The 13,808-nt window shown below is 37.2% G+C and overlaps 1 protein-coding gene across 8 annotated transcripts in view; it reads left to right on the top strand.

The window, feature by feature from the left end:
* Cstpp1 (centriolar satellite-associated tubulin polyglutamylase complex regulator 1) overlaps positions 1-13,808 on the top strand; it is a 193,699-nt gene that overhangs the window by 111,497 nt on the left and 68,394 nt on the right. Inside the window, exon 3 of one of the 8 annotated variants that reach the window (XM_078046104.1) lies at positions 9,963-10,033. The exons of the other annotated variants lie outside the window; for them this stretch is intronic. Coding sequence (XP_077902230.1) covers positions 9,963-10,033 — 71 coding nt within the window. The remainder of the gene's footprint in view (positions 1-9,962; positions 10,034-13,808) is intronic. 8 annotated transcript variants of the gene reach the window in all.

Below are 13,808 nucleotides of genomic sequence, written 5' to 3'. Positions count from 1 at the left end.
ATGTAGCAAAACTTAATCATTTTTATGTGTCTATACCACATTTTGTTTATTTGTTGATAGACACTTGGGTTGCTTCCATATTTTGGCTGTTGTGAATAATGCAAGCACTCTACCACTGAGTTATATCGCTAGTCATATAGATATTAAATAAAGGTATCTTTTTAGTAAGAATTGAAATTAAGCCAGGTGGGGTGGTGCACAACTGTAATCCCAACGGCTTGGGAAGCTGAGGAAGGAGGATCATGAGTTCAGAGCCAGCCTCAGCAATTTAGGGAGGCCCTTAGCAACTCAGTGAGACCTTGTCTATAAATAAAATATAAAAACGGGCTGGGGATGTGGCTCAGTGGTTAAGTGTCCATAGGTTCAATCCCCCATACCAAAAAATAAAAAATAAAAAATAAAAAGAATTGAAATTAAACATTTATAAGACCTTATAAGGGTCTCTGAAAAAGCTTAAGCTTTTGTGGAGGAGCATGATTTGAAAACTGCTGATCTACTTTAACCCTTCCCTATTGGGTAGATGTAAAAATTGACGACAAGTTCTCCTAGCCAGTTGGTTATAGAACGAGGACTAAATTCAGGTATTCTAACTTTCAGTCCAGTTCTCTTACCTTATGTTGTGCGGCTAAGTAAAAATAAATATGTTTTGTACCATTCAGTTTTTGACGTGAATATATGATTTTCTAGCCCCAAATCTAATCTGATTAAATTAAGACATAAGAATGCAATTGTGATATTTTATCTTCTGTCATTGCTGCACAGATTAAAGAAAGGTAGCTTTAATTTTAAGTTCCATGTTTTAAATTTTACCTGTCTTCAAGAGAAAAAGTTATTGCACTTCCATGTAAAATAAAAAGTCTTAGCACAGTGACACATTGCTGTAATCTCAGTGACTCAGGAGGTTGAAGAAGGAGGATCACAAATTCAAGGCTAGCCTCAGCAATTTAGAGAGACCTTGTCTCAAAATAAAAACTAGACAGGTGTGGTGGTGCATGCCTGTAAACCCAGCAGCTTGAGAGACTGAATCAGAAGGATCATGAATTCAAAGCCAGCCTCAGCAATTTAGTGAGGCCCTAAGCAACTTGGCAAGTCTCTGTCACAAATATAAAAAGGGCTGGGTATGGGCTAGGGATGTGGCTCAAGCGGTATCGCACTCGCCTGGCATGTGCAGGGCTCTGGGTTCAATCCTCAACACCACAAAAAATAAAATAAAGATATTGTGTCCACCTAAAACTAAAAAAATAAATATTTTTTAAAAAGGGGGGGCTGGGTATGTGACTCAGTTGTTAAGTGCCCCTGGGTTCAATTCCTGGTACCAAAAATAAATAAATAAAAACTAAAAGGACTAGTGATGTAGTACAATAGTAAAGCTCCCCTGTGTTCAGTCTCCAATGCCTAAATAAATAAATAAATATTTAAAAATCTCTTCTTACTATAGAGGGAAAACTATAGTACTTGCTTTCCTAAATGTTTCATGCTTTGAAGGACGTAATAAGCAAAGTCTGGAAGTTGAAAATACACCCAAGAACTTTTTTAAAAAGCTAGACTGAAGTGAGATTTTAACATGCAATATTATTTAAACCCATTCTGTAAAGCATATCTACCAGAAATTAAATGATGACTCTTATGTATCTGAAATCTCTTGCTCTCGTGGTTCTGTTAGAAACAAAAGTAAATGACTAAATTAGAGTTTATACACTAGGAATCACAATAAAACCACCTAGGTTAAAGTTGTCAGTTTAATAAACCACACTCAAATTTGATTGTTTTGGTGGGTTTTAAGCTGGAAGTATATAAAAGTAAGTATAAATAGTGTTGAAAATTTAATCTTTTCCAGTTTTATTTTGCTTGGCATAACTTGCTCTGTATCCCTGCTGCTGCCACCTGACCCTAATTAAACATATTGGAGAGGCTGTTAAAAAGACAGAGTCTTGGGCTGGGGTTGTGGCTCAGTGGTAGAGCTCTTGTCTCGAATGTGGGGACACTGGGTTTGATCTTCAGCACCACATAAATAGATAAAATAAAGGTATTTTACAACTAAACATTTTTTTAAAAAGGTCCTTGATCCCGTCTTGAACCTATTCTATCACAGCTAGCAGTCAGTGGGTCTGGGAATTTTTATTTAATAAGCATTTCAGTTGATGCTTATGATCCTCTAAGTTTGAGAAACATTGAATAACGTCTTAAGTTTCTTTCATTGCTCTAAGTTCTTGCACTACATAAGAGGTTTCAATCCTGGTTACGTATTAAGATCACTCAAAGAGATTTTAAAAACTACTTATGCCCAGGCCCCACCCAGTCCAATTTAATTAGAATCTTGGGTCAAGGCCCAGGCATTTTAAATATGCTGCAGGTGATTCTGATATACATCAAAGTTTGAGAACCTTTTATAAATGTAGTTCTCTAAAGCACAGTACTGCCTTATCACCCTGTTTAGAACATGGCTGGTGCTGTGTTGCCTACTATTGAAATATGAATCCCATGAGTATGCTTTAGGTCTCTCAAGATCCCGCTGCTGCCTTTTCAGCCACACACTGGCCACACAGTAACACCGCTTTTTCCAGACACTCCTTATGCTTGCCCCCTTGCATACCTTTGTCTTTGCTTCTCCCTCGTGAGGAATTTTCTCCATGTCACTTTCATGCTCATCTTCAAATAGCCCCAGCTAGAGTACTGTATCTTTTCAAAGTCCTTTTGATTCCTGTTTCCTCCCTTTTTGTCTTCCCTGACCTCCATTCAAAAGTGACCCCTCCTATGGCATTTGTTCTATCATACCTTAGGGTTAGTTACTGGAAAACACCATAATCTCTTTCCTAAAAGTTGTATAGGGTTAAGAATAAATGGGTTTTTGTCTTTCCTGCCTTCCCATCTAGACTGTAAGTGTGTAAATCAAGCATCTGTTTATCTCTGTGTGAGGTACCAAAGAAAAGGACTTTAGAGTCAAGCGGCCTTAAGTTCAAGTATCCTTTTCATTGGATATAGCTGTGTGACCATGGTGAGATTAATTTTCCAAGTCTTCCTTTTTGTATCTATAAAAATAGTGACTATAGTACTTCAGTGTTGAGAAAATGAAATTGGACAACCTAAAGCATTTAGTAATCAGAGTACATAATACTACCCTGTCATTCGGTAGCTTTTGTCATTGTGATGATTATCATTTTTATCTTCTTGAGCATGAAGACTACATATTTTAATTTTGAATCCCCATTCTGTACCTTGCCTATTGTATGTGTTCAATAAATGAGTGAATAAATTAACAAATGCCTTCTGGACTGTGCTTATTTATAGCCCATTTCCAATCAGTTCAGCCTGTCTTGGAAAGAGCAGTTCAGATTTCAATTTAACCATCAAGACAAAGTAGGATCTCTACTAGAGATTTTTAAAACTGTATTAAAAAGTCCAAATCCCCACTATAACCAGAAGACAGCTGCTCTCCTTCTGCTGCCAGGAAATGGGGAAAACCCTCCCCAGCTATTTGCTATTTGTTTGTTCATCTTGGGATAAACATGCCGTGACTTGGGGAGAGCACACACTTCCCCTGCAGGCAAGCTCCATTTGGGAAGTTGCATGTAGCAGCAGTGAGGCAGAAATCCCCCACTCCCTGGGAGAGGTTCCTGCAGGGACTCAGCTAAGCCCATTTGCAGTTTTGCTGAGTTATTTACTAAGATGAAGGGACTGGGTGTGGCTGGTCTGAGATTCCTCCTGGGAAGTCACTTCAAGAATCTCCCTAATTTCCTTGCCCTTCATCTTTGTTCTCTGGCTTTGGTGCAAGGGTGCAGTCAGTCGCACCCAGTTGGCTGCTGTTCCCAGCACACTGAATTCTTTGAAGCCGCTGTTGCAGCCAAGGATTCCCTGCCCTGTTCTTTCCCCCTTGTCCTGATTTAAAAAACACTTTTGCAGGGCTGGGGATGTGGCTCAAGCGGTAGCGCGCTCGCCTGGCATGCGTGCGGCCTGGGTTCGATCCTCAGCACCACATACCAACAAAGATGTTGTGTCCGCCGAGAACTAAAAAATAAATATTAAAGATTCTCTCTCTCTCTCTCTCTCCCTCCTCTCTCACTCTCTCTTTAAAAAAAAAAAAAAAAAAAAAAAAAAAAAAAAACACTTTTGCAAATTCTCATCTGGCATGGAGATCGATGAGAAAGAACCAAGTGGGTTGCAAACCATTTTTTACATTCACAGGACCCAAAAGGACTATTAGGGCTTTAAATCACCATTTCTCAAAAACTCAATATGGCCTGGTGAGGTGGGTGGTACACACCTGTAATTCCAGTGACTTGGGAAGCTGAGGCAGTAGGACAGTGTCAGCAATTAGCAAGGCCCTAAGCAACTTATCCAGAGCCTGTCTCAAACTAAACAATTAAAAGGTAGCTCAGTCATAAAGACTCCTGGGTTCAATCCCCAGTATTCAGAACAAACAAACAACCCCCCTCCCACACATACATACACACACACACAAAAAAAAAAAAAATCCAATAGATGGATTTTATATGGACAAGTAATACAATGTAGGCTTTGCCATCACAATACTCATTCAAACAAGCTACTGTCCAAGTGAAGTGAAGCTGACCTGGGAGAGTACTTACCACCTTGTCACTTGCAAGAGGAATGTTAGGATGTAATAACAGGTTGAAAGCTCAGGAAAGATGTATGACAGAAGAGATAAGGATTAATGGGTAGTTTAGTGTTTACCAGGTGGGTGACCAATATCTTAAAATCAATGGATGAATAAATGAATTTAACCATGTTATAATTATAATGGATTTGAGGACCACAGAATTAGCTGTCTGAAAAATACATAATTCCAATTTTCAGAACTTTGTTTGATGCGCCAATGGGTTAATAATTCTTTAGAAACACATTTTTACTTTTAAAATATATATTAAATTCAGGAAATTTGTATTGATGGGCAAATACATCAATACTTGCTGGACACCTATATTTATTGTTGCAAGTTGTAGAACAATATAACATTAAAATACTATTTATACAATATTATATATCTTTATTTCTTTATATGTTTATATACATACAAAAATGTTGGAAAGAGGTATATACCAAAATGTTACTAATGGTTTTCTCTAAGTGCTGAGACTTTCATTTTTTTCTTCACATTTTTTATTAGTGTTTGAGTTAGTTGTTGTTTTACAGTGCTGGGGCTTGAGCCAGGGCCCTGCATATACTAAGCACTTTCTTTACCACTGAACTACACCCCTAGTCCCTTGCTTGAGGGTGTGTTTTTTTTTAATATATTTCCTTAATTGTACATGTACACAGTATCTTTATTTATTTGTTTGTTTGTTTGTTTATTTTTTATGTGGGGCTGGGGATTAAACCCAGTGCCTTACATGGGAGGCAAGTGCTTTACCACTGAGCTACAGCCCCAGCCCATTGAGGGGTTGTTTTTTTAATCATCACTATAAAATAAAACTATTTTTATTCTGAGAAAAAGAATATGTTAAGCACCTGCTATGTGTCTGAAGTGGTACTGGGAGTTATAAGGTATAGAGGAGAAGGCTTCCAAGATGCCTACAGTCTTGGAAGATAGGGGATGGAAAAATGTAGAGTGTCATTAGGAGTCACACTGGTGATGCAGAGAAATGCTGCAGGAATCAGGAAGAGGAGAGGTCATGTGCAGACTTTCACTGAAGAGAGGAGTCTTTAGTTGGACCTTGAAAGGAGGGCAAAATTTGAATACGGGAGGAAAGAAGACATTTGAGGCAACCTGAACACTGAAGTGATGACAATAATAATGATATTTGAAAAGATAAAGAGGTACTGGGCTTGGTGGCCCACACCTGTGATCCAGGCAGCTTAGGAGACTGAGTCAGGAGGATTGCCAAGTTTGAAGCCAGCAACTTGCTAGACCCTGTCTCAAAATAAAAAGTAAAAGAAATGCAGATGTACCTCAGAAATCAAATGCTCCTGAGTTTAATCCCCAGTATGAACAACAGAAAAATAAGAAAGAAACCAACTTTTCTAGAATAATAAGCAAATATGATTTTTGGCCAAGAAATTTGCTTTGTTCTTGTTTCTTTCTTAGGATATTTTAATTTTAACATATTGTGAACTGTATTTTAGTATACTTGAGAGCATTTTTAAACATAGATCCTAGGGCTGGGGTTGTGGCTCAGTGGTAGGACACTTGCCTCGCATGCGTGAGGCACTGGGTTCTATCCCTGACACACATAAAAATAAACAAATAAAATAAAGGTATTGTGTAAAAAAAAATTTTAAAGTATATCCTAGAAACTGCTGGTAAAATTTCATTATTTTAGTGTATTGGGATGGACTTCAGTACCTTTGCCCTGTTGTCTGCCCATAACTTGTTCTCATCAGACAGTGGCTTTATTTTTTAATATTTTTAAGATGATGATGGACCTTTGTTTTATTCATTTATTTATATGGGGTGCTAAGAATTGAACCCAGTGCCTTACACATGCTAGGCAAGCGCTCTACCACTGAGCCACAACCCCAGCCCCAAAGAGTGGCTTTTTATAGAGTCTCTTACTTTATGGTTAATATGTTTCTATACTTTTCTTCTATTAAAACAATCAAAAAGGGCAGGGAATGGGGCAAACAAACAAAAAAGGTTTATTTTTTAAAACGACATTAAAACTTTTCAAACAAAGGATTCAGAATTCATTTTCAAAAATTACCTGGTTGCTAGGTATATATATATATATATCAAATGCCTATAATCTCAGCAACTCAGGAGATTAGGAGAGTCACAAGTTTAAGGCCAGCCTTGGCAATTTAGCAAGATCTTTTCTCAAAATAAGAATTAAACAGACTGGGATGTAGCTCAGTGGTAGACCACCCCTAGGTTTAATCCCCAGTACTACACACACACACACACACACACACACACACACACAAATAACACATTAAGTGTGTAGTATACACCCTATACTGTAGTCATGTAATCTATACTTATGCATAGTAGTCTTTCTGAAAACCACATACTTGAAATTTTAAACACAAAATGACACTCATAAAACTTTCTTGTGTATTTTATTAAATGATTTAATGTTTGGAACACTGTGCTAAATGAAAGGTATTCAAAGAACTCATTCACTCATCTGTTCATTCATTCAACAATAATTGTTGATGTGTCCACTGTGTCACATGTTATTCTAAGTGCTGCTATTTAAAAAGATAAGAATGCCGGGCATCGTGGTACCCACCTGTAATCCCAGTGGCTTGAGAGGCTGAGGCAGGAGGATCTTGAGTTCAAAGCCAGCCTTAACAACGGTGAGGAACTAAGCAACTCAATAAGACCCTAAATAAAATACAAAATAGGGCTGTGGATGTGGCTCAGGGGTTGAGTGCCCCTGAGTTCAATCCCAGTACCCCCCCCAAAAAAGATAAGGATGATATATTTCTATTTTTAAGGAGTTCACAGTCCAGTTTGAAAGAAAATGTATATGTAAATAGTTTCAACCCAATGGTAGAAAGTGTTAAGCAAATATATATGTTTTTTTGTTATTGTTCTTCCTGTAGAATGTCCAAAAATTATAATGGAGGGAAAAGGATTAAGGGAAAAGGACAAAGAAAACAAAAGAGGAAATTATAATAAATGATAGATGTCAACCAAATTTTAAAAGGTGGACACTACATGGATAAGGAGGAACTGATTTAGCAGAGACAGCGGACTACTTCTTACACAAAAGGAAAGGTATCCATTTGTGCCATAGAAGTCTGAAGAGTTAAAGAATTGGAGGTATCGGGTACTGTGAAATTGGGGGTATGCAGGAAACTAAAAACAGGATGGTTTTTTGAAAACTTTTTTTTTTTTTTTTGGTTCTGGGGATTGAACCCAGAGGCACTTTTACAACTAAGACACATCCCCAGCCATTTTTGTTTTTTTATTTTTAGGCAGTCTCACTAAATTGCTTAGGGCCTCACTAAATTACTGAGGCAGGCCTCAAACTTGTGATCCTACTGCCTCAACCTCCTGAGTTGCTGGGATTATTGGCGTGCATCACTGCACCTGCAATGTTGAATATCTTTATAAGGAACAGTTCTGTTCCTTACTTCAAGTATTGTGGTCACTTCCTCCTTCACCCCAGGAAAAGACTAGAGCAATTAACTGGAGGAGCTCACCACTCAGGAATACCAGCCACAGAGCAGAGGTGAAGTGCCATACTTCCACTCCTGCTTTGCTCTCAGAATGCTGATTTCCTGATAGATGCCCCCAAACCCCAGAAAGGAGTCTAAAGTATTTTCTGGAAAAACTGAAGAAGCTGCAGAAGAAGTCTCCACAAATCTGACATCAAGGAGTTGCACCAAGCAATTCCACCCATTTATTCTACAATAAAACTCAATATAAATGTACCCCATCCATTTAGATAACCCCTCTCCAAATATGAATAGGCTCATTCAAGGATCACCAGAAATTTGGGGAAAGTCTCTAACATGATAGCTAGGAGCCAAAACAAGCAGGGGAGGGGAAGGGAGAATTCAGAAGGAGCAGTGACAATAAAGGAACAGAAGAAAACTATCATTAATATCCTCAGGAAAAAAAAAGAAAAGATATTGAACCATTAAATAAGAATTTCCAGGGCTGAGATTGTGGCTCAGTGGTAGAGCTCTTGCCTAGCATGTGTGAGGCATTGGGTTTGGTTCTCAGCACCGAATGTAAGTAAATGAATAAAATAAAGGTCCATTGACATATAAAAAATAAAAATAAATATATACACACATATAAAAATAAATAAAAAGAATTTCCCAGTTTAGTATGCTTATAGTCCCAGCTAATCCAGAGGCTGAGACAGAAGGAGCTTGAGTTCAGGAGGTTAGGACCAGTCTGGGCTAATGGGACCCCACCTCAAAAAAAAAAAGGAAAGAGCCAGACACAGTGGTGTATGCCTATAATCCCAGCTGCTGGGGAGGCTGAGACAGGAGGATTACAATTTCAAAGTCAGCCTCAGCAATTTAGCAAGACCCTAAGCAACTTAGTGAGACCCTGTCTCAAAAAAAAAAAAAAAAAAAAAGACTGGGGATATGGCTTAGTGGTAAAGCACATCTGGGTACCAAAAAAGAAAACAAGAATTTTCCCAAGAGGATTTTTTTTTTTTTGGTGGGGGGCAGGTACCAGGATTAAACGAGGGGCATTTAACCACTGAGCCACATCCCCAGCCCTTTTTCATTTTTTTACTTTGAGACAGGGTCTCGTAAAGTTGCTTAGGGCCTCTCTAAGTTGCTGAGGCTGGCTTTGACCTTAAGATCTTCTTGCCTCAGCCACTGGGATTACAGCAAGTGCCACCGTACTAGGGCTCCAAGAAATAATTCTTGGGAATTAGAAATTGCAAGAGCAGAAAGAAAGCATTAGACATGCTGATAGACAAAATTAGGGAAATTGTCCAGAAAAGGCCAATTAAAGGAAAATTTGCAAGAAAATTAGAGAACGAGTAGAGGAATATAATATCTAAAGTCCTGAAGTTCTAGAAAGAGTGAATAAAGGAACCAGTATGCTGTCAGGCCTCTCAATAGCAGCACTGGTAGCTAAAAGACAATAGAGTATGCTGTCAGAACTCTAAGGTGAATTATTTCCAACATAGAATTCTATACCTATCAACTGTAAGGATAGAAATTTTTTTAAAAAATATTTTTTTATTTTAGTTGTCAATGAGACCTTTATTTATTTGTTTGTTTGTTTATTTATATGTGGTCCAACCCAGTGCCTCACACATACTAGGCATGTTCTCTTCCATTGAGCTACAACCCCAGCCCAAGGATAGAGATTTTTTATTTTAAATATTTTTTTGGTTGTTGATAGACCTTTATTTTATTTATTTATATGAAGTGTTGAGAAGTGTGCTACCCCTGAGCCACAGCCACAGCCCCAAGGGTACAGATTTTTTTTTTAGTATTTATTTTTTAGTTGTTGGACACAAATACAACTTTATTTATTTATCTATCTATTTATTTATTTGTTTATATTTTTATGTGGTGCTGAGGATCGAACCCAGGGCCTCGAATGTGCTAAGCAATTGCTCTACTGCTGAGCCACAACCCCAGCCCCAAGTGGGTAAGATTTTAAAATTTTTAACTCTCTTGCACCCTTTCTCATGAAACTACTGGGTTTCATCAAAAAATGAGAATAAATCTAGAAAGAGAAATAGGATCTGGAAACAAGGGATCCAACCCAGGAGAGAGAGAGAGAATTATTAGAATGATAGTGTAGGGTAGTACCAGGACAGCTGTTTATACAGGAGAGCTAGAAAGCAACCAATTCAGACAGAAGGGGCAGGACCGAACGCTTCAGGAGGAATGTGTGCAGGAAGATTAAAACTGATAGATGGTCTCTTGTGGTGGACCACTTAAGGTGGAAGATTAGAGATTGATCCTTGAGTTGAAGAAGAAGTGATCAATACTTAGAAACTCCAAGTAATCCAAGAAAGAGATGATTTTAAGAAAAACAAAAGTTGTTTAAGAAAGAAAAAGTAATAATAATAAATCTCATGGCTTGGCTGTGAATTATATTTATGTAGTCATGAATAAATAAATACTAAATATTTGTAATCTCAAATCAATACAATATATATATTGAAAGTGTGGGAGAGGGAAAGTATGTGTGGGTAGAGACAAAGATAATTTATCCTTTTCAACTTAGAGTTCAAAAATGATGTCTAAAATTTAATAAATGAGACAGTAACATAAGCATTTAAAAACGCAGAATGAAAACCAGAAGACTCAATTTATTAAGCAGGATTGGTTAAGACTTTCTACAGTAGTTTAGTTTAGGATGAAATGAGTTTGAGAAGCTAGAGAATCTTTCAAATGAACTTTTATAGGAGGGATTCAAGACTGATCCCCAGCACCACATAAAAAAACTAAATAAACAAAATAAAGGTAGAAATACAGATGATAGTTAAATCACATGGATGAGAGGAATATAGTAACCCAGTAGCTCAGGAGGCTGAGACAGGAGGATCTCAAGTTCAAGACCAGCCTCAGCAACTAAGCAAAACAGTGTCTCAAAATAAAAAATAAAAATAGCTGGAGGTGGCTTAGTGGTTAAGTGCACCGGGGTTCAATCTTTAGTACCAAAAAAAAGAAAGAAAGAAGGAAAAGAAAAGAAAGGAAGGAAGGAAGAAAGAAAGAAAGAAAGAAAGAAGAACACAGAGAGAGAGAGAGAGATGGTCAAAGAGGGTTAAGGGTAAACCTTGGGTAATGATTTTTTTGTATTTTTAGTTAATAATCGTGCATATTTCTGATGTACAGTGTGATAATTTAGTACATGTACACATTGTGTATTGATCAAATCAGGATAATGATCATCTCTATCTCTTGAAATATTTATCATTTCTTTGTGTTAGGAAACTTTGAATTCCTCTCTTCTAATTCTTTATAAAATAATAAACTGTTATAAACTGTAATCATCCTACTATGTGGTAGAGAACTAAAACTTAATTCCTCTAACTGTAAACTCTAACTGGAGTTACTGGTAACTGTCAACTGACCTCTCTCTTTCCTGACAGGGAATCCTTTTATTTAAAGGGTAAGAGAAGGAAGAAAAATCTGGGGACAAGTTATCAGAATGTTCAGAACTAGCATAATGTGGCAGGAGCCAACGGACAAGGATTTCAAGGAAAGGATGGGCAACAGCATTAGTTGTTGCAGGTGCAGAACTAAGAAAAGATGCTTCGCTACATAGTTATACTCATTGGGAGATCACTCATAACTTCCAAGAGATCAGTTTTAGTTGGGGAATGGAAGTGTCATTGAAGGACTTAGTGAATGAATGGATGGATGGTAAAAAGGGAGAATATATCACACTCTTCTGAGAAATTTGGCTTCAAAAACAAAAAGAGGGCTGGGGACATAACTCAGTGGTTAAGTGCTTGCCTAACATTCATGAAGCCCTGGGTTTGATCCCCACCAGCACCTGTTGAGGGGGGAAGAAAATAACTTAAATGAATTATTTTCTTCTATAAAATATTTTTTAGTTTAAGGGACCATTTAGGCATGTGTGGATGGATAGCAAGAAGTTCGTGGAGATGCAAGATCAAAATGCAAGTGTAATGGGCATAATTGGTGGAGCAAGGACCCAGAGAGGTTGAGATGTGGACCTGATAACAGACGGAGAGATTCATCTTAGTTGGAAAAGGGAAAGATTTCTATAGAAGAGATTCATCTTAGTTGGAAAAGGGAAAGATTTCTATAGGAGAAGGAAAAAGTGGAGGAAAAGTGAAGATGCAGAGAAATATTAGGATACACGGGAGGTGCTGGGGTTGTAGCTCAGTGGTAGATCACTTGCCTAGTACCTGTGAAGCACTTGGTTCAATCCTCAGCATCACATATAAATAAATTAAATAAGGTATTGTGCCCATCTACAACTTATTTTATTTTTTTATTTTTAAAGATACACAGAGGAGGGTTTGGTTGTGGCTCAGTAGAGCACTTGCCTAGCATGCATGAGACACTGGGTTCGATCCCCAGCACCACATAAAAAAAAAAACAAAATAAACAAAATAAAGGTATTTTATTCATCTACAACTAAAAATATTTTTTAAAAAGTTTCATAGAGTAAGGAAATCAAAAGAACTTAAGAAATCATATGGCTTCAATCTTTCTAATAAAATAAAGGGTTATTTGCTGAGAGTTGGTGGCCAGAGCATAGGGTTGGTTTGGAAATTTGAGAATGGAAAGTGTCTGGAGCAGCTGTTGTAAGGAATGTGATTCAAAGTCAAAAGGAGATGACTAAGAGTTACCAGTAGCCATGAGCATCCAGTTGAGGTTAGATAGTACAAATTTGTAATAAAGCCAATCAATATGATTTCTGAACTTCCTTCAAGAAGGCTGTATCTCCAAAAGTTCTATCAATCATTGCCTTGGCTTGGATAGCATTTCCTTGGAGTTTCTTAAGATATCCCAAGGTTCAAAAAAATGCTAGAAAATGTTTGCTGCTCAGTAATACCAGAAAACAGGTTTCCTTGTGGAATAATTCAATGTGGGTCATCCAGAGGTCTTGTGGGAAGAATCATAAACAAGGAAAAAGAAATATATTTAAGGGTATTAAGAGATACAAAGCCATTTGGTATCAAAAAGATCTATAGCTGCATGGATATCTAGACACAAATCTGAGAGTGGGAGCATGTTGGAGAACATCTGGATTCAGATAAAAGAAGAGCAAAAGAGAAGTGACATCATTTTGGGATTACACTGTAGGCTGCCTAGCCAGATGGAAGAAATAGATAAAGCATTCCTGATGCAGATCACAAAACTGGCTTGAGTCAGGAGAGTACTGTGATAGGGATTTGAAACATCAAGACATAAGCTCAAAGTTGCACTCAGCCAAAAAACAGTATACTTGATTAATTCCTTTTTCCCCTTGTTTATTTATGTTTTTCTGATCATCAAAGAAACTTTTGCTTATTGTAGAAATGTAGTAGTGCAGAAAAGTGTAATAAAGCAGAATAATCACCCATAAACCAACCACCCACAGCTTTCACCATTAAAATACTTGCTACTCATTTCTAGTGTTTTCTATGCATTGGTGTTTTTGCATAGTGGAAATTATGCTGACTATATATTTGCATAACCTGCTTTTTTAACATATTATGTATATTTTCTTATGTATCTCTTATATATATTGGAAATTATTTTAAATTTTTGATTTGCCTTCATGTTATGTCATCTTTCAGATGGAAGAAATTTGAGCTAGAATATCTAGATATAATTATAAAACAATTTCACATTTACTGTTTGCTACTAATACTCACATTTTTTAATTGTACCAATCAATGATTAAGCAGGATAAAGAAATAAGAGACAAGAAATTTTGAAGAGAGGAGGAAATT

The sequence above is a fragment of the Ictidomys tridecemlineatus genome, chromosome 4, assembly GCF_052094955.1.
Source record: "Ictidomys tridecemlineatus isolate mIctTri1 chromosome 4, mIctTri1.hap1, whole genome shotgun sequence".
Classification (NCBI taxonomy): domain Eukaryota; kingdom Metazoa; phylum Chordata; class Mammalia; order Rodentia; family Sciuridae; genus Ictidomys; species Ictidomys tridecemlineatus.
The sequence above is the reverse complement of the archived record's forward strand: the minus strand, read 5'-3'. Positions and strand labels throughout refer to the sequence as shown.